This window comes from Crocuta crocuta, unplaced genomic scaffold, assembly GCF_008692635.1.
Source record: "Crocuta crocuta isolate KB4526 unplaced genomic scaffold, BGI_CrCroc_1.0 scaffold73, whole genome shotgun sequence".
In the NCBI taxonomy this organism is placed as follows: Eukaryota; Metazoa; Chordata; class Mammalia; order Carnivora; family Hyaenidae; genus Crocuta; species Crocuta crocuta.
The window spans coordinates 7,073,656-7,094,920 of NW_027529443.1; the positions used below are offsets into that span (position 1 = coordinate 7,073,656).

General features: G+C 41.8%; 1 protein-coding gene across 3 annotated transcripts; it reads left to right on the plus strand.

Annotated features, from left to right (window-relative positions):
• The first annotated feature begins 4,899 nt into the window (after window positions 1-4,899).
• ZP2 (zona pellucida glycoprotein 2) lies at window positions 4,900-16,800 on the plus strand. 3 transcript variants are annotated; one of them, XM_077760304.1, is made up of 19 exons: window positions 4,900-4,961; window positions 5,055-5,143; window positions 6,080-6,163; window positions 6,488-6,582; window positions 8,141-8,293; window positions 9,083-9,124; window positions 9,268-9,432; window positions 10,163-10,259; window positions 10,355-10,536; window positions 11,315-11,441; window positions 12,096-12,283; window positions 12,367-12,460; window positions 12,589-12,684; window positions 13,033-13,222; window positions 14,801-14,936; window positions 15,011-15,107; window positions 15,682-15,765; window positions 16,425-16,511; window positions 16,655-16,800. In XM_077760304.1, exons 1-19 carry the CDS (start codon window positions 4,900-4,902, stop codon window positions 16,798-16,800), a joined length of 2,214 nt encoding a protein of 737 aa, XP_077616430.1. The 3 variants fall into 3 exon arrangements, with proteins under 3 accessions (XP_077616430.1, XP_077616428.1, XP_077616429.1); XM_077760302.1 differs by having other exon boundaries at window positions 12,367-12,458; window positions 12,560-12,684; window positions 15,649-15,765; XM_077760303.1 differs by having other exon boundaries at window positions 12,367-12,458; window positions 12,560-12,684.
• Window positions 16,801-21,265: the final 4,465 nt, after the last annotated feature.

Sequence of the window (21,265 nt, forward strand, 5' to 3'; positions counted from 1 at the left end):
CAATGAACGTAAATTAGTAGTAGTCCCACTGGAAGTAGAAGCAGAAGTTGAGTGGACATAGTAGTACTACTAGTAGAAAGGAAGGAACTCTCTCCCTTCTTTAGGTCAATCATAAATGTATAATTACTGCATTTTCTTAAACCTTCTCTTTCCTTTGCATTTTTCTTCTCAGTAACAACAAGGACCTGGCTTTTTGTTTATTTCATTTTGGGGATTTGTTTGTTTGTTTGGTCCTACCCATAATCATGGTACAGCAAAAAGAGTATATATTTTATAGTCACACAGAGTTGTATTTCAATCTGAGAATGTGTATTTGTCTTCTAGGGCTGCCACAACAAACTACCCCCGACTGGGTGGCTTAATCAGCAGAATTTTTTTCTTACAGTTCTGGAAGTTACAAGTCCAGGATCAAAGTGTCAGTGAGGTTGGTTCCTTATGAGGGCTATGAGGGAAGGATCTGTTCTGGGGCCTCTCTCCTTGGCTTATAGACAGTCATCTTCTGTGTTTTCATATGGTCTTCCCTCTGTATACATCTCTGTCCAAATTTCCTCTTCTCTTAAGGACACCAATCATATTGCCTTAGGACCCACCCTAATGATCTCATTTTAAGTTAATTTAAAGGGTCTATCTCTAAATACAAGGTCTCTCAAGAGCTGGGCTCAGAACTGGCATAGTGCCACTTCTACCACATTGTGTTGGCCAAACCATCCAGATTCAAGGGGGAAGTGAAGACACAGGAACAAGCTGACCTCGAGGCACACTGCAAGGGATGGGAATACACGGAGGGGTAAAAGATTGTGACTTTTACAACAAATCTTAACATCAGCTTCAGAACTTTAATATTTAACATATATTCTATCAACTAAAAGTAATATACTGCATTGCCAAGGAAACCTTTTCTCTATTTCTGTGGTAACCACTGCCCTAGCTAGGGAGTTGTTGTTACTAGCTAGGGAGAAATCTGTATTAATACTTGTATGTAAATGGGTTTTTACTTAGAACTTGTGAGTCTTCTCTGTCATCCATTTATCTAAGCTGCTCTACCTTTATGTTTACAGGTCAATGAAGCTTTGTGTGCCTTTGTTCTAGTTCTTTCTGAGCCCATGACTATCAGGAGGCTTATTCAACTTGGATCTGTCTAAAGATCCAAAGGGGAAAATGATATTAACATTGTATAGTTACACTGTTAAAAGAATTACCATATGATGTTAAAGAACATTCTCACTGACATAATCTATCTTATTTTCCCAAGTTAAATTCATATTTGACATTTGAAAGCTATTTTAGCATAGCTGGTAGAAGTTTCTATATTTCTTATTTATTTATACTGTTAAATTCTAATTAATGTCATCTTGTACTTCTAAAGCTAACTGACTGCAAGAGAAGCATGGAGTTTTAAAACACCTCCTCATACAGAGAGAGAGGGAGTGTGAGAGAGAGAGAAAATCATAACGAATTAGAAAGAGCTTGGGAATGGACATCAGGACCTAATTCCTCACTGGGGCTCTGCTACTAACTTTCTGTAAGATCTTGAGCAAGTTACTAAACCCCTCAGGTGTAATTTCTTCATTTTACAATAGGGAGATGGACTTTGGAAGCCTCATGCACCAAATCCACTCACTTGTGTGTTAAACCTTTATACTATGAAGTTTGAACTCATGGGCCTTTGATTCTATAGCTTCTACTGATCACTTAAATACCACTCAGATTTACTTTTACCTCTGTTAGCAGTTTAAAATTATTTTAATTGGTTACTTTGTCACCAAGACAATTCAATGTATACAGAAAAAAATAAAGTCAGTAAAACAGGAGTTCTCTGCCTCCATATTCCTATGGATGATGTCATACATATATTTATAACCGGTAGGACAACAAGAGCACGAACAGACCATTTACAACTGTTGTGAATGACCAGCATAGCTGGACTGGGCTAGACTGCCTGCATACCTGCATGGTGTCCTCCCCTGGATAACATGGTTAGCTCTTTGGAAATACCTTCCTGGACTTTTTTTTTCCATATGAAAGAGAGCGCACAGGGGAGAAGAGCAGAGGGAGGTAGAGAGAATCTTAAGCAGATTCCATGCTCAGCAAGGAGTCTGATGCAGGGCTTGAGCCTACAACCCAGGGATCATGATCTGAGCTGAAATCAAGAGTCAGATACTCAACCAACTGAGCCATCCAGGAACCCCATCCTTCCTGTACTTTTAATACAAATACACATTTATATACCCTTGCACAGACACAAAAATGTATACACACACAGGGTTGTGGGGTTTTTTTGCTTTTTTAAATTAAAATATAAAAATATTAATTATATAACTCCAAAACTCCAGTTTTATTGTGGTCATCTTTAACATCAGGATCCATAGATCCACCTGAACCCAGATTCAATTTAGGATCTGAAAATATTCATAGTTACCTAACCATCTCCTGATGATGACATTTAGATTGTCTTTTAATATGTTTATATTATAGAAAATAAGACAGCAAGCAAGCTTAGAATGTAAGAATTGTAAACTGTTGGGGTGCCTACATGGCTCAGTGAGCATCTGACTCTTGATTTTGGCTCAGGTCATGGTCTCATGGTTCTTAAGATCAAGCCCCACATCAGGGCCCATGCTGGCAGTGCAGAGCCTTCTTGGGATTCTTTCTCTGCCCCTTATCCCCTCCTCTCAAAAAGAATAAGTAAACATTAAAAAAAAAAAAAAGAACTGTAAACTGTTGTTTATAAGAACTGCATTTCATAAGGAGGACACCTGCCCAAATGAGGCAACAACACTGCCTTGTTATGCATAACAACCTAAAACTCCCTTCAAGAAATGCCTGGTGATGAGCAAGTGAGAAATGACTTCAGGACCCTCAGGTAGAGACTCACTCAGAGAGGAGAGGAATACCTTACGGTCATTAACACAAAGAGTACTAATGAAATTAGTCTCTGGTGTTCTCACCACCTTCACCAGCTCCCACAGTGGTCCTCCTTCTCTCCAGGTCTCCTGCTCAGGGCTTTTATGCTGCCCTCTAGTCTCCCAGAACCCCCAATTTGGGGCTGGGATCAGAGCTGTCCTTTCCAAGGCAAGACCTCCTACTTTGGAGAAAAGGCACAGTATTGGTGGGGAAGCAAGCCAGGGGGTGGGGCCTGGGGAAGTGGATCGACACACCAATCTCTGAATCTTGTTTCGCACTGCATCCTCTACAGCCTTTCCACCATAGTCTTAACAATCATGGTAGGAAAATACCTTTACATTTGCAGAAAAGTTGTCACTTTCTGGAAAATATGCTTCCAAGGAAAGAGTAACTATTGCTACCGTGCCTCTGCTCAGAATCTAAATCTTCTCACTGTTTCTACTCCCAGAAACCTGCCTATCCTGGCTTTTGCTCCCTTCCCCAATTCCATATAACATAATGGGTTAATTCCCATTGAAGAAGTTGACCACTAATAATCACTGATTTTCTTGCCTCTCTCCCTCCAAGAAAGTGCCAAATTTTCACCATCATAAGATTCACCCGTGGTGCTTGTTAAATAGTACTTTAACTCAGGACCCTCCCCTGGAGAGCCCAGTTCAGCAGCTTTTGGGTGAGAGCCAGGAATGTGTGCTGTTAATGAGAGCCCCAGGTAATCCTTTGATCAAGGAAGTTGGGGAAATACATTGCTCTAACCTGCAATGGTATTTCAGACACCTGTAACAGGGAGTGGCGATTATCCCTTAAGTTACACCACAAAGAAAACACCATAAACCAATAATTGCAAGTGCCGACCCACTACTTGCATAGAATTTTAGCATGGCTGCAGAATCCAGATGTCTCAAATGGCAATAAGAGACTCTGAAAATATATGTTGATTGGGCCTTAGAAAATCTGAGTCCTCAACCTGGCTCTGACACTCAGTTGTCAATAGGTTGGGCAAGTTGCTTTGCCTCAATTTCCCCATGTATAAACTCCCAATTGGTATACAATACGACATTATTATTTAGAACACTACTCTCTTTGACCCAGAATTTCATTTCCCAAGGGCTAGCCAGGGGAATATACAAGAATGTCCATCGTATTATGGTTTATGATGATGAAAAAATAGAAGCCTTTGTAATGTCCATCATTAGGAACAGTTAAACACTGATTTATCGAGACATTGAATTCTATGCAATCTTAAAAATGGTAATGGAGATCTTTATGTTTGATATTTAAAATGCCCATGCCATGTAAAGTAGTAAGAGCAGGTTACAAAACATTAAACTTTGATCCCAGGTTGTTGGTTTTTGTGTGTAGTGTTTGTACAAAAAGCCCATAAAATTATATGTCTAAATATTAGAAGTGGCAAGACAACAGGTGACTTTTTCCTTTTCTCTATATCCTTCTGTAATTGCATTTTTGCAGTAAATTTAAATTTTTGTTCTTGTGGGGAAATAACATATCATTTTTTGTAAAGGTACTTCATGCACATTGCCAGGGTAATATCTATTCAGCCAGGAAACTAGGGGTTACTTAAAGGAAAGATTTGTTACTTAAAGATGGTATGAACAAGAGATGTTCTTTCTTCAATAAAACCCACCACCCTCTTTCACTCTACACTGGAGTTGGATTTTTCCCAAAAGATACTAACTTTGCTCAGTGTTATGGAGAAAAACACCAATTCATTCACCTGGAGCCTCTGGTTTCATGGCTGGCCCACAGAGAAGCTGCTAGAATAACCCAAAGGCAAGTGTAGGAAGGGCAGAATTATGCTTCCTTCAGGCCTTCCAGAAAGTCTCTCCTATCCCAAATCCCTCCTCTCAGGTGAGAAAGCTGGAGAAGACTCAGGTGTCTCCAATGGGGAGAGGGCGGGGTCATGTTCTATTTTCTGCTATAAAAAAAGCACAGAGCAACCCATCCCTCTATCTGGTTGATTTGGTGATACGTTTGGCCATGGCTTATAGACAGAAGGGAGATAGTGGGAGTACATCAAGCTGGTTTAATGCAGATTGGAGGTGAGTAATTCTGGCAGCAGAGTGGGGAGGGACACAATGGCCTTGTCTGCTGAAGTTCATTCCTCCTTAACTCTCTCCCCAATGCTCTTCTAGTACCTACAGGTCACTTTTTCTATTTTTCATCCTTGTGACTTCAGTGAACTCCATCGGTGTTATTCAGTTGGTGAATCCTGTCTTCCCAGGTATGCCTGTTTGGTAAGGGGAAATGCCCGTAGCATCTTTCAAACAGGTTGCAACTAGATGGACAGGGAACATTAACATGGGCCACACAATCTCCACTCATCCCCTTTCTTATCTTGATCAAGTTAATAGATTTTCCTGTTGTTTACCCATGACTTGCTATACTAGGTAAACAAAAGATCTTGCAAAATACCTACACTAGCTTTTATTCCCTGTCTAAAGTCTTATGGCACCCAAAAAATGGCAGAACACAACACTAAGCCCCCATCTTGAAGGGTAGTCCTTTTCAAACAAATTCCTGCTTAAGGAAAGCCTCAACATGACAGACAAAATTGGAGCTGCTGCTCTGAGTTTTTTAAACTTTCACCAGAGCAAGAGGATGTAGAATAGCATATTATAGGGAGAGTTTGCCTTTAAAAAGTATTGTTGGGCTTATGTAGGGTGCGGGTTTTTTTTTTTTTGTTTGTTTGTTTTAAGTAATCTCTAGCTTAACACAGGGTTCAAACTTAGGACCCTAAGTCAAGAGTCTCCCATGATCTTCTGACTGAGCCAGCCAGGCACCCTGTGTTGGGCATTTTTTAAACTTCAAGTTGAAAAGTCTTTAGACAGAACATTTGTTCTCCATTTCTTCACAGATCTACCATCCCCACCTCTATCAGCATCACTATGAAGCTTCTAGCCTAGTCCCTGTTCTCGGACCTATTCCGGGCTTTAAGAAAGCCCCAGGTATTTAGTTGATAACTTCCTTACAGTTGGTATCTTGCATTGTAGTTACATCTTTGCCACTAGTCTGTGAGCTCCCTGAGGGTAGTGGTCAAAATTTGCCTCTCTCAACGGGTGTTCTTCCCTGATGCCTGTTGGAGAGGTGACTCCGTAAGCCTTACTAATCCTGCCTCCTACAGCTCAAAGAGGCCCCAAATTTTTCCTTTTCTCTTCAGGTACTGTCACTTGCTATGAAAATAGAATGACAGTGGACTTTCCAAGTGATCTTGGCACCAAAAAATGGCACGCATCTGTAGTGGGTAGGTAATTAGTATATTCTTATCTTGGTGTTAGTAGAAAGCTCTTGGCTCAAGGCTAGCCCCATTTTTCAGGTGAGCAAAGTACACAAACTCTAAAGAAACTGGCATCCAGTTCCCATGAGGTCACAGGGGTCCCTAATTTGCATGATGTCAATAAAGAGTGAAAGACCTCGTCTTTCCTGAGAAACTTGTCACTCAGATGGCATAATAAAAAGTAAAATGATCTGAAGTACTTTAGAAATGGATTGGCATTCTTGGCTATGTAGCTTTGGTTTACTTCGTTACTGAAATGTACTTTTTGGCCATTTACTCTGGCTTCTATAGATCCCTTTAATTTTGAATTGTTGAACTGCACTTATATCCTGGATCCAGAAAAGCTCACCCTAAAGGCCCCATATGAGACCTGTACCAGAAGAATGGTAAGTAATTGCTTTGAGGAGTGATTGCAGAAAGTAGTAACCTAGTAGTTACTAATATTAACCCTACTAGTTAAGGATATAAGCTTTAGAACAGTTATTCTCAACCAAGGGTGGTTAGTGTTTGTGGTGGTGGTGGTGGCGGTTGTGGTGGTGGTGGTTGGTTGGTTTTTTGTTACTGCTTTCTGGGGGTGGGAGGGGGAAGAGTTGTTAAGTCTTCCAAGAGGATATTGTTCAATGTTTGGAGACCTTTTGAAGACCTTATTGGCTGTCACAACTGGAGTAGGTGGCTTTCTGCCACTGGCGTCTAGTAGGTACAAGCCAAAGTTGCTGTTAAATACCCTACATTGCACAGGGTGGCTCCCTTTAACATAGAATGGTCAGTACTGAAATGTCAATAATGCTCAAAATGAAAACCCTGAAGTTGGGACCTTGGTGTGAGTTCTGGTTTTGCCACCATATAGTTGTGATCTTGAGCAAGTACGCTAACCTTTCTAAGCCTTTGCTTACTCCCTGGAAAAAGAGGATTATGGTAACTTTCCTACAGGGTATCTAAAAATTAATAAGCTACAGATGAAGAACTTGGCACAGCAACAACCCAAAACAAATGTTCAAAATGAGGTATTTTGCTCCATAACCTCCATGGGAAACTGATGGCTATTTTGGTGCTGGCAAATAGAGAACTGCGATGCTATAAAAACAGGTGTTGAAAGGCAAACAGCAGCTGAGCAGTAGGGATTTCTCTATTGCGAAGCAACACTACTGCCCAATCAGGGATGTTGGGAGCAATAAAATAAACCTGTCAAGTAGTTACCAAGCTTTTAGTGTGCAAAGAATCACTTGGGGAATTTTGTAAAGTATAGACTTAGTTCATTGATCTAAGTTGATGACTTAGGTCTGAGGTACCTCTTAGAAATTTGCATATTTAACTGGCTACTTCATCTAAGTCTACAGTGACCATCTTCAGTAATCAACTTTACCTTTCTGAGATAGCCCTTGGCAACTTTTAGAGCCTAGAGTTCGTTTCCTTTAGACCAAAGGTCTGACAACTACAACCTGTAGATGGCCACATTGAGCCTAGGCTGTACATATATGCATATGTGTGATGGTCCATATGTGGCCCTAAAAGCCTAAAATATTTACCAAACTTAATTGAAAAAGGATGGCTGTCCTTTGCTTGAGATGAAGTTCCTAAACAAGGGAAAAATACCAAAGATGGCTCTGTCCAGCACCCAAACCATGGCTCCTACATAGATGCTCAATATGTGTTTGAATGACTTGGGTAGAGGTGCCAACCATGATACTCAGACAGAGGTAAATGCCAAATCCAAAACCGAACTCTAATCCCTGAAGTTCAATGAACTATTTTCTGCCAAGACACGAGTTATACCTAGGATATCTAAAAGGACTAGCGATAGTCTTTGTATAAAAATAGCTACCTTCCAGAACCTGTGGTACTAGAGTTTTGCCATTCAGCTGGATCCAATGGTATTAAGTTACCAGCACACAGTTACCAGCATGTTACCACCACTTACTATACTTACTATGCTTTTGCACACAGCTTGGCCAGCACCGGATGACCCTCAGACTCCAGGACCAAAATGCTGCTTCAAGACATGATGGCTTGTTGTATCAGATAAGCTGTCCAGTTATGCAAGCAGAAGAAACCCAGGAGCATGCAGGATCTACTATCTGCTCAAAGGATTCCATGTCTGTGAGTGAAACAGACTGATGGCTTCTCATGGCTACTGCAGGGGAAATGTGGTGGTCTACATAGAGCTGGGGTTAGGAACAGGATCAGGATTACAATCCTGTATTCACCACTAATTCATAGTGTGACTCTGGATTCATTTCCTAACCATATGGAGTCTTTGTTTCCAAGTCTTAAGCAGGGGAAAATAGTACTGACCTCCTAGAATGGTCCTGAGAATTAACTGAGAGGGTATATACAGTGCTCAGCACATCATACCTGGCAGTAGAAAGGATTCCATTGATAGCCACAACATTAAAAAACATGTGACAAACTGCCCATCATGTGCCAGGTTCTATGCCAGATGCTAAGATAGAGTGAAAAAGCAAAAACAGCCGAACCTCCTACTCAAGGATTTTATAGCCTAACAAAACTAATAACAATGGGCAAATAAATTCATCCTTGATTATAACAATGATTATAATCATTGCATGGTTTGACTGAATGCCCAATTTCTATGGACAAAGTGAAAAAATGTGCATCTAAGAAGGTAGTGTCTCAACTTAAAACTGGAAGGGAGCTCTGATCTCCCAATTGCTTTTTGGCATCAGAAGCTTAGAAATGATGTTTAAGGGCACAGCTAGTTTTCGTGACTGGGCTAGTGCTTCTTCTTACCCTACAACCAGGCCTCTTGGTATAGGAACTACACAGTGGTTGCTCGGGGATGCTTGGCACATATTGTCAGGTAGCATGGTAACAGAAACCTCTGCCAAATCAAAGTCTCACATCATTGTTGCTTTTTTTTCTTTCCAGTTTACATTTAATGTCGTTGCAGGCATGGCTGATGAAAATACGGTATGAAAGTCACTTGTTCAATTAGACCTAAGTAACCTTAGGTTCTACAGTAAAGGTGACCTAACTTCAATCCTGATCAAAACATTAAATAGACAAATAGTTAAGGTGAGCACCAGCCCTCTAAATCAAATTTCTGTCTTTAGGATACCAAGACTCCTATGGGATGGATCATTGAGGTTGGTGATGGTACAAAAGCCAAAACTCTGACTCTTGAGGAGGTCTTGAGACAAGGATATAATCTCTTGTTTGATAACAACAAGATGATCCTTCAAGTGTCATTCAATGCCACTGGAGTGACACACTACATGGTAGGTATGAATCTTTTTACAGCATCACCAAAGTATAGACCAATATTTCTAAGTCCAATCATGATCTGAACCAGGTCTTCAAAATAACAGAATACAATTGATGTAACAGGTATCTTAATGCCTCCTGTGTGCTAGGCACTGCACGGAGTACTAAAAATACAAGGGTGAACAAAAGAGATGTGTTCTTCCCATAGATCTATCTAGATCTACTGTATAATGTGATCTAAGGTACTGCAGAAGTCTTAGATGAATTAAGATCTGTTATAACCCATCATAGGACAATGATAGATGGTAGGAATTGGTATTTTGAGGGCCAACAGTCAAGACCTTAAATGAGTTAATGTACAAAAGTACTATGAAGAGGTCCTAGCAGATAAGTGCTTAAATGTCAGCCATTTTAACAAGAACAGTCCTGTTTACACACGGATTATAAACTGATTTCTGAGTCTTGTAAACATATCCTCAGAAAGCTGTTAAAATCAGCTTTTGCTTACATCTGCCTAGAAATCACCTATAGGTCCTATCGGTAGACAAAACTGACTTGCCAGATGTGAGGAAACGAGATTTAAAAATGAAGCATTTTGTCCAGTGACCATTCATAAATTCTAGTTGGGTGAAAACCGTGCCCAATACTAGAATATAGGTTTGCCCTGGTGACTCTTCTAGCATTGGTTAAAAATTCAAGTAAACCTATGTTGTCAAAAATGCTTCTTCCCCAACCCACTTGCAGCAAGGTAACAGTCACCTTTACACAGTGCCTCTGAAGTTTACACATGAATCTCTTGGGCAGAAGATCATCTTAACAACACGAGTACTTTGTATGTCAGGTAAGGCCCCAGGAAGAGGGAAACTCTAGTTGCGGGGAAACATTGTTCTGGGGTTTAAAGCTTATGATGGGCATTGTGTTGGCCATTCTTTCTAGATGCTGTGACCTGTAATGCCACACATGTGACTCTCAGCATACCTGAGTTTCCTGGGAAGCTAAAATCTATAAGCCTTGAAAATAGGAACTTTGCTGTAAGCCAGCTGCACAACAATGGGATTGATAAAGAAGAATCACATGGCTTGAGACTGCACTTCAGCAAAACTCTTCTCAAAATGAAAGTACGCTCCTATCATGAACCACTAAGCTTTATGAAAGCTTGACTTGAAGCACAGTCTTGAAGTAACCCTGATACTAGTTCATGACTTGTCCATAAACTCTGTTGGTAGAATGGATGCAAACTTGGGAAGGCCTCACTTGATGACTTTGCCTAAATGAATTGTCCAGTAACTGAAATTCACTCTGAAACACCAAGCCTCTTGAATCACTCCACTGGAAGTATTCCTGTGTGGACTTTTTTTGTTTGTTTCGTTTTTTTAAATTTATCTCGATTCTCTGAACTGCTTTTAAGTTGCTAATGATGATCCTCTTATGCCCTATTAAATCGGAACAGTCAGATCCAAACAAAAGTGTCCTAAGCTGTTTCGGAGGCCAGTCTTGACTGATGTAATTGCCACGGACACCAGAGAGTAATCTTCTGTCAGGGTAGTGTGTTTTGCAATAACATCTGACACTGTAGAATCCTTTTATTACTCAGACCTACCCTGGCAGAGCACTCGGCACTTTGGAATTGGATCTGTTAATTCAGGCTTCAGTGTCCAGTACAAAGAGCATGCAGAGCTGGGTATTTCAGGGCATGAGTTTAAAGCAATAAATTTCCGCCTAGGAAAGCATCCTCATCTGGAGAAGTGATAGGATCTCTACTGTTACGGTTTGAAGGGAAACCAGATTAATTCTAGAGTGTACCTTACAGATATTCAGTGTATTTCCTTCCTGTTTCACTGGGACTGTTTAGGCCCCCAAGGCTGTGGCTGCTAATTGACATTCCTCTCATTGCAGTTCTCTGAAAAATGCCTACCCTATCAGATCTACTTAGCTTCACTCAAGCTGACCTTTGCCTTTAAACGAGAGACTGTATCCACGGTGCTTTACCCTGAATGTGTTTGTGAATCACCAGTTTCTATAGGTAAAAACCTTTTTAAGAAAAATAGTTTTCTACATTCTTCCTCCCTTCCCTCTTGGGTAGGTCAGAATGGGGAAGTTGAGACTCTGTATTGCTTCTACTGAGGAAACTGATCAGATCAGAAATCTCCCTATAACTGTTAAAATAGGACCCTAAATAGATAGCATATTCAAAATACAGTGAGATGTAGCTGTATGTAGCCTGGATATATTCCATGTTGGAAGCCTGAGCCTACCATCTAAAGATGATTGATTCAAACCTGTAACTATAAGGGCTGCAAAAGTTGAAAGATTTCCCCCAAATACCTATAAATGGCTCAAGAATATGAAGTATATGTATTTCTGGTTCAGTATTGCCTCTGCTCCTGTGCTTCTCATATTTACTGATCTGTATGTGATCCAGCCAATAGGATAAACTAGCTCCTGGATCCACAGCCCTTCCCCCCCCCCCCACTTTGCCTTCCCCAAACCACTCAGTATCTGAATCTTGAAAAGAAGGGACATGATGACACAAGATGACCCTTCAAGCCATAATCTGATCCATAAATCATTTCAGCCCCTCAAGGGTTTCTCCTGGGTCTCCTCATCCATACTACAATGTTGGTAGATAACTGGTCACCTGGCAGACAAATTTCTTTAAACTAGCACCATCATCTAGTTACAGGTGACCTGTGTACCCAGGATGGGTTTATGGATGTCCAGGTCTACAGCCACCAGACAAAACCGGCTCTCAACTTGGAAACCCTCAGAGTGGGAGACTCTTCCTGCCAACCTACCTTCAAGGCTCCATCTCAAGGGCTGATAGTATTTCACATACCCCTGAATGGATGTGGAACAAGACATAAGGTTAGTGCTGGCAGACTATGAGATGCTAAGGCTTGACTTCGAGATCACTTGTTACTCCCTTCTAACCTTTATCTGACTTTAAGTTCAAGGAAGACCAAGTCATCTATGAAAATGAAATCCATGCTGTCTGGGCAGATCTTCCTCCAAGCACAATTTCTAGAGATAGCGAATTCAGGTGTGATACAACTGCTACTTTATAAGCTCCAGATTAAATTCAAGCAGGATCCTAACCTAAATTCTTGGTACCCCCTTGCGCCTCCCCCTGATGCCTTACAGAATGACTGTGAAGTGCCATTACACCAAAGATGACCTGCTAATAAATACCCAAGTCCAAAGTCTGCCTCCTCCAGTGGCCTCAATGAGGCCAGGTCCACTTGTCTTAATTCTGCAAACCTACCCAGGTGAGACATAACCTAAGAAATCTGCTTAGGGATGCCTAGGTGGCTCATAAGCATCCAACTTTGGCTCAGGTCATGATCTCAGTGAGTGAGTTCCAGCCCTGCTATGCTTAGAGTACAGAGTCTGCTTTGGATCCTCTGTCTCCCTCTCTACCCCTCCCTTGGTCCCATTCTCTCTCAAAAATAAAAATTAAAAAATTAACTTAAAAAATCTGCTTAAATACTTTGAGGGAAATCTTCCCTAAACAGAACTTTGTGATGCTGCCAGACAAATTGAGCATTAGTGATGCTTTAGCTCCTATTGCAACCATCAACCACTTGAGTACTGAAGAGGTTTCCATTCCATTTCAGATAAATCCTACCTCCAACCTTATGGGGACAAGGATTACCCTGTGGTGAGATATCTCCGCCAACCAATATACCTGGAAGTGAGAGTCCTAAATAGGGTTGACCCCAACATCAAGCTGGTCTTAGATGATTGCTGGGCAACACCCACCATGGACCCAACCTCCCTCCCCCAGTGGAACATTATCATGGATGGGTAGGTATTCTCTACACATGAGGCAGCTCAGCTAATCAAAACTGCCAGTGAAGGGGCTCCTGGCTGGCTAAGTACAGCATAGGACTTTTGATCTCGGGGTTGAGTGTGAGCCCCATGTTGGGTGTAGATTACTTAAATAAAATATTTAAAAATTCCAGTGAGAAGATAGAACCCTCCAGGGTTTCAGAAGAGCACTAGGTCACAAAGGTGCTGATTTTTGTGTTCTTTAGTAACCAGTCATTGGTCTAATACGATGACCTACTTTGCTCTTACCCTTGAATCTAAAAGAATGGACCCTCCCCAAGGATGTCGGGCTCTAATACTCTTGATCAGGAGAGAAGAGACCACCAGTTCTTATTCCACCATGTTACAAGTAAGGTGCTATGTACTCAACATGTATTACTTGAAACTCCTCACTCTATGAAAAGACAATTGCCATCTCACTTCTGATAAGACCCAAGCTTGCTGCTTAAATAACTAGCCAAAGTAAGATTTAGTAAGTAGTGGGATTTGAATGCCTATCTGACTCCAGCCATTAGGCTCTGAAGCTGTGATGAAACACATACGTGAATTCGTGGTTGTCCTCCCAGCTCTGCCCTCAGGGGTCTTGATCTGTATAGAAACTGTACATTATCTTCCTTGAAGCCCTTGTAATCTGTTGCTAAGCTCTTAAACTCCAGGTACATTCCTGCTCCAGGACTACATGTAGCCCACCTAACATAAGATTTTCTCTATAGTTATCAACTCTGCTATCATCAGATATAAAATAGCAGTAGTTCTCTATTTGTTGTGTTCTCCTTATTTTTGAGAGAAGAGAGAGAAGGTGAGTGTGGGAGGGGCAGAGAGAGAGGGAGATATAGAATCTGAAGCAGTCTCTAGGCTCTGAGCTGCCAGCACAGAGTCCAAAATGGGGTTCAAACTCCAGGACCGTGAGATCATGACATGGGCCAAAGTTGGACACTAAACCAAGTGAGCCACTCAGGTGCCCCAGTTCTCTACTTTGTCCCTGGCCTATATTAACTGCCTGGGATACAACAGGTACTCAAGGGGCACCTGGGTTGCTCAGTCGGTTAAGTGTCCGACTTTGGCTCAGGTCATGATCTCCCAGTTCGTGGGTTCCAGCCCCGCATAGGGTTCTGTGCTAACAGCTAGCTCAGAGCCTAGAGCCTATTTCAGATTCTGTGTCTCCCCCTCTTTCTGACCCTCCCCTGCTCACACACTCTCTCTCTGTCTCATAAAAAAAGAAAACCTTAAAAAAAAAAACAGGTACTCAAATCAGTGGGAAGAATTAAGCCAGTGTCCTATGAAAAGCTAAGTATAAAACGTGAGGCTCTTGATAAGTTTAGCTGGCAAACAAATAAGTACTTAAATTGTACTAACCTATGTTGGAAGAATAGTAGGATGTACAACCCCGGACTTTATTGACGGATAGGCCATGTCAGAAAGTAGAGTAAATAAAATGTACAAGTAGAAGGTACAACTCCGAAGGTGTTTGAATACACATGGCTGAAAATGGACAGATGTTGAGTTAAACTCCAGGAAAAATTAAGCTGATACTCTTGACTGTGTGCCTTTTAGCTGTGAAAACAACCTGGACAACCACAAAACCACCTTCCATCCAGTTGACTCCTCCATAACCTATCCTACTCACTATCAGCGGTTTGACGTGAAGACCTTTGCCTTTGTATCAGAGGCCCAAGTGCTTTCTAGCCTGGTAAGTGATGAAGTCACCTGGGATGGGTCAAAAGTGAGTGCATCAGTTCCACTTAACTCTTCTCCTGTCCCCAGGTCTACTTCCACTGCAGTGCCTTAATCTGCAATCAACTCTTTCCTGACTCCCCTCTGTGTTCTGTGACTTGCTCTGAGTCATCCAGACACAAGAGAGGTAAAAATTTGAAGTCCTTGTTACCGTGAGTCGTCAAAGCAAGATTGGCCTTCACAGAATTACAAACTTTAAGAGTTTTGGAGTGCCTGGATGGTTCAGTTGGTAGAACATGCAATTCTTGATCTTGGGGATGTGAATTTGAGCCCCAAGTGTGGTAAAGAATTGACATTAAAAAAAGTTTAAAAAAAAATAAAGGGGGGGGGGGTGTCTTCATGAGACTCTTCACCCAGTTCTAAGAAACCTTAGCCTGGTCTGTCCTGGCCATAGGATAAGGCTGAGGTGACAGGTTCTTAATCAGACTATGGACAAGTTTGGTTTTGCACATGGACTGGAGCCTGATGTTTTGCAGACAGGACTCCCAAAAGTTAGTATTCAGGAGTCTAGGTTGACTTGGAACTTAATCTTAGAATTCATCCTAGTTTTACATTAAGGTGTATGTCCTGTCCTGCAAAGGTGAGGAAAACCCACATAGAGCAGGGGACTCCATGGAGATGTGCTCAAAGAAGCCTATCAACCCTCTCTCTACCACTCTGTATTCCAGAGGTCAGATACAAACTTCATTTTCTGTCTCCAGCCACAGGCAACACTAAAGAAGAGAAAATGATCGTAAGTCTTCCAGGACCCATCCTCCTGCTATCAGATAGCTCTTCACTCAGAGGTATGGATTTAAAGCTTAGGGTACTTCCTGAACTCAAGTTCACAGCTTTATGGTGAATTTAGCCATGCATAAGTAATAGACGATATAGTAAGCAGTGAAAGAATGAGTGTCACTTCCTAGCTATACTTCATTAAGTCTCTAGTGTATTCTTCCAAAAATCCCCTTAAAAAAACCTCACATTAAGTGGAATCATATTTTCTACCTACTTTCTATGATTTTTTTTATGCATACTTAAAATGTATAAAGTCAAATAGCAGCTACTTGACTGCTAACAGCTATATAGTATTCTATGCATATGGCTTTACCTTAACCATGGTCCTCATTCAATAACCTGTAGGTCACTTTGAGCTTGGTCATTAATGTCACCGTAGAATCCTCTTAAATCTTTGCCAGCTACCCAAATTTGGGATATCTTAAAGTGAAACTATTAAGTCACAGGGCATGGGCCTTAATACTGCCAAACTTAAGTCTGTACTAGACTGTGTTTCTGTTCATATCCCGTATCCTCATCCCACATGGTCTTCATTTTAGGCTTCCAATTTGAAATTAAACTGTCTTAAATCCATGACTAAACCTGCAAGAAATCAATGCACTTGGGATCATCTCTATTAATGCCAGAATGTTGGTTAAATAGACTGGAACAGTAATGTTCTTTCCAGGTGTCAGCCCATCTGATCTTAGATTAATTAAAGCAAGTAGGAAGTGCGAACAGCAGTGGGAGCAGGGAGAGGAGGTTGGCTCAAAGAGTAAGACTATATACCCTATTGCAAGCTTCCCAAAAGGTACATTAGAGGTTTAATTGCACTTCTCTGGGGAGCCTATGGTTTTGACTTAGGCCTTTTGATTGAAATGATCTTAAGCCTTGAATGTCTGTCTGCTTCCTTCCCAGATGTTGTGGACTCAAAAGGGTACGGGGCTGCCGGATACATTGCTTTTAAGACTGTGGTGGCTGTGGCTGCCTTAGCAGGCCTTGTGGCAACCCTAGCCCTCATCAACTACCTGCGCAAGAACAGAACCATGATGTTAAATCACTAAGGATTTTCAAATAAAGTGATTGAAGTAAGCTGTTCGCTTTTTACCTCATTGACCTCAGATGGAGTGTTTTCTTGCAGTCGTTCTTTCATAGTGACTGGAGGACCTTACCACAATCCTGATGTGCTTTGGTCCGTGTGGATGTGAATAAGGAAATGTAGGACTTCAATGCTTCCTGTCACTCAGCTTTGTTTGACCTCAACTCCCAAAACTGGCAGTGCCAGAATTCAACCAACAGTGGTTCTTAGCTATGGCCCAGCTCTAGGAGTGGTTTTCGGAGACTACTCTTTTATTCCTCCATTCATATATGCAAGAGGAAAAGATCTCACCCCTTGTTACCAGCATGATTTCCTTTCCCTAAAAAGGCAGGGAAACCAGGTGTTGTCAAGGAATTAATGTGGTGTTGTACTTCATTACCTCATTCAAATTACTTCTTGAAACTTTACCTGAGAACCTGAGGTATTCAGTCGTGTATTCCCTGTGCTCCTGAAGCAATTTAAGACCAACAATCCCCATCAGAAGGAAAAGAATATAAGGTTCTAGTTTGACTAAGTGCAATTAAAACATTTCTGGTCTCCTTAAGATTCCATAGTTGAATACCAGCCCCTTAGTTGAGCAGGAGAGCTGCTTTCTCCACTACCAACACTTGATTATTCCCTCCTCCTGAGCCTTTTTCCCTGAGGGTCCCCTACCTTATGCTATGCTGCAATTAAGTATGACTAGTTTTTGCTTCACACTGCAGCTCTAACAGATAACTTACATAAAAATGAACTCATTGTATCCTACCACTAGAAAAAGTCTAGGTTTAAACCAGAACTTATGTTAGGAAAAAAATCCTAAAGCCTTTAAATATCTGAACAGAGACAGTGCCTGAGTGACTCAGTCAGTTGGAGATCTGGCTCTTCATTTCAGCTCAGGTCATGATCTCACAGTGGTGGGACTGAGCCCTGAGTTGAGATATGCATTGGGTATGTAGTCCGTTAATCTCTCCCTCTCCCTCTCCCTCTGCTCAGCCCCTGCTTGCATGCACACTCTTGTGAATAAAGAAAAAATTAAATACCTATACATTGCAGGGAGGTAAAAACAGTGTGTGGACTTCTTCAACCCTCAGTTGGGAACTGTCATAATCTGGTGTTTTAATAGCCTTCTTGAGGAAAGAATACTATGTATACTGTAAGTCTGTAATATTGGATTCTTCCTTCCAATATACATTGCCATTCATTAGATTTATATGGTAGAACTCAGCCCTGGTGTGGGGAAGGAAACCCTACACCATCATGTGAAACTTCTGGTTGGTCTAGAGTAATAGAGGTCAAAAATTCAAGTTATCTTATCAAAACCATTCTTTAGATACTGCTTGATAAGAATATGGCCTTAATCTGCTAATCACAAATAGTGTTACAGTCCAACTATTCTGTGCCTATCAGGTTACAGTGTTATGTATTAGAACCAGAAACCCTGCATGTGCTGTACTTCTTAAAATGGCATTTAAGAGTTGGCCACTTAGGTGGCTTCCTGATCTCCTGTGGTAGGCTGAATAATAACCACGCCAAGTCTATATGGACTTTGCAGATGAGGGTAAGAGTCTTGACATGGGGATGTTATCCAATAGGGACCAATCACATGGGTCCCTATAAAAAGGGCAGATGGAGCAGCAGTCAGGGTGACACGGGCTACAAACCATGGATTGCAGGCAACCTATATTAGCTGGGGGTGGCAAGGAAATGGAGTCTCCCCTAGAGCCTCAAGAAAGAACACAGCCCTGCTGCCCCATTTTGAACTTCTGAATTCAAGGTGTAAAATAACCTGTGTTTTATATTTTTAATTTTTTAATTTTTTATTTATCTCAGGGAGAGCGAGATAGCGTGAACAGGGGAGGGTCAGAGAGAGATGAAGATACAGAATCTGAAACAGGCTCCAGGCTCTGAGCTAGCTGTCAGCACAGAGCCCAACATGAGGCTCAAACCCATGAACCGTGAGATCATGACCTGAGCCGAAGTCGGACACCTAACCAACTGAGCCACCCAGGCACCCCAAATAACCTGTCAGTTTATATTAGTTTCTTACCACTGCAATAGGAAACAAATAGAACCTCGCATGACTCCCTACAGACAACACTTGGCTAGAAATGCACACATTTTACAGAAGAGCAACTTGAGCCCTAGCCTAGCTTGTCCAAGATGCTACTGTATCTTGATCATGGAGGTGGAGCATCACATCCCCAGACTGCTCTGTTTGTGTAGTCAGGATCAAGGTGCCCTGGGCTCCAGAGTGTCCCCACAGATTTGGTTCTGATGTTGGCCACAAATGCTAGGGCAAAACTCAGAAAAGCTAAGTGGCTGTGGAGCAGCTGCTGGGATGAACACTTGTTGCCATGGTAGCCTGGAACAAGAACAATGAGTGAGTGACTAAAGTCATGTTCTCAACTTCTGATGGTATGGGAGGCAGCCTAGCTGTTTGGGGAGTGAGCTCAAATTCCAAGAGGCTACTCCTTCACCCAAACTAGTGTCTGGAACCTACCTTATCCAGTAAGGATGAACTGTAATTGTGACACAGTTGTCCGGAGGTCGATGACGGGCACGTGGGATTCTAACACTCTGCCCAACAGTTCGATTGGTGGAGGTCAACAGGGACTGATAATGGACCTATGTGCCTTGGGAAGTCCCTTCCCACATTGAAATTTTCTTCCTTGCCATTCTGCTGACTCGAATGGTTTTATGAAATTTGTAGGGTTCTAGAATAAGAGCTGCGTTTGTGATCTAGACCTTTCTCTCTCTTGCTGCATGGCCTTTGGCAGATGGAGCACAATCTCTGAGCCTACTTCCACATCTGTAAAATGAGGGCATCTGGCTGGCAGCCAATGGAGCATGTGACTCTTGATCTCAGCATTGTAGGTCCCATTCCCACAATGGGCATAGAGATTACTTAAAATCTTAAACAAAACCTACTTTGAAAGCATGTAAGGGTTCAATAAGACAGTCAATCATCAAGGTCTTGGTGTATGTGCTGCCCAGTCAGCATTGGAGCCATCTAAATACAACCTCGGAGATAAAATTATGAACAACTGAAGGCTGGATAAAACTAAGTACTACATAACACGTACTTAATCAGGCACATATTTTGAAAAAAAATGTCCTGACCCCACCTACTAAACTAGAATTGTTAAGGAGGGGGATGAAAGCAAGTTTAGGCTCTGTGGGAGGCCAAAGAATGGCCCCCAAATATCTATATCCTAATTTCAGAAACCTGTGAATGTTACCTTCCATGGGGAAAGGGACTTTGAGTACATGATTAATTTAGGGGTCCTGGATAGGGAAATTATCTAGATTATCCATGTGGGCCCTGACTTCAATAACAAGGATCTCCATAAGAGATAGACCGGGTGAGATCTGACCACAGAAAGGGCAAGACAATGTGACTTTGGCAGCAAAGACTGAAATGATGCACAGTGAGCACAAGGAAGGAACTACCAGTCAAGGAAAACAAGTGGCCACCAGAAGCTAAAGGAGTCTAGGAAAAGGCCTCTCCCCTAGAGTCTCCAGAAGGAAAGAGCCTCACTGGCATCTTGACTTTAGCCTAGTGAAACTGTTTTCAAACTTCTGACCTCTGAAATAAATCAGTTATTTTTAAGCCACTGAGCTCATGGTACTTTGTTACAGCAGCAAGAGGAAACTAAAGTAAGCTCCTCCTGTGAGTCTGACATACACCCCTGGGTAAGAATTGCTCTGTTAGACAAAGCGATTGGTGGTAAACTCCATCACAGACAACATATTACAATCACACATAGTTGGTCCTACATAAAGTCTAAGAATGTGGGAGCAGCTTATCATTTCAAGAACTTGGCAAATTCAAGTTGCAACCAGCCTCATTTCTAAACCATAGTATATCCTGGTGGAATAGAAGAATTGCTGAGAACACAAGTCCATGGGAATTTAAGTTGTAACCCGCTGAGGTACCATAATGCGAATTTCCTGCTATGGTGGTAACTACTGCTCCAATAAGCAGAAAACCCATAGAATTACATTGCTTCTGGCTTGAAAGTGGTGGTGCATGGAGAGGCAAGCCACTTTACTGTGGGCAGGACAGGGGGGTCAGCAGAAGGTAGAACGTGCAATGTCTGGCATGTCTGTGGTCTTGGTCATAGCAGCTTCCACCTGATAAGTCAATGGGCTCCAGTGTGCACAGGGTGGGCTATTGGGGTAGCAGGAGTAGCAACTTCTCTTCAGAGTAGATTTCCCTGCCAGAGGTTAGCATTCTGGCTAACCTCTTCTTGGCCTTGACCTTTGATGACAGAGTACCTGAAGAGCTTTGCTTTGTGAATAAACACAAAAAAACAGTCATGAGTGCACTGGTACAGATAGTGCAACGTTGGCTGCTTAATCATAAAGGGTTTTCTTCCCACTTTCTTCTCTCGTGATATTATGATTTATAATAAATACATATTTGGTCTTTGTCCAGGTCTAGGACA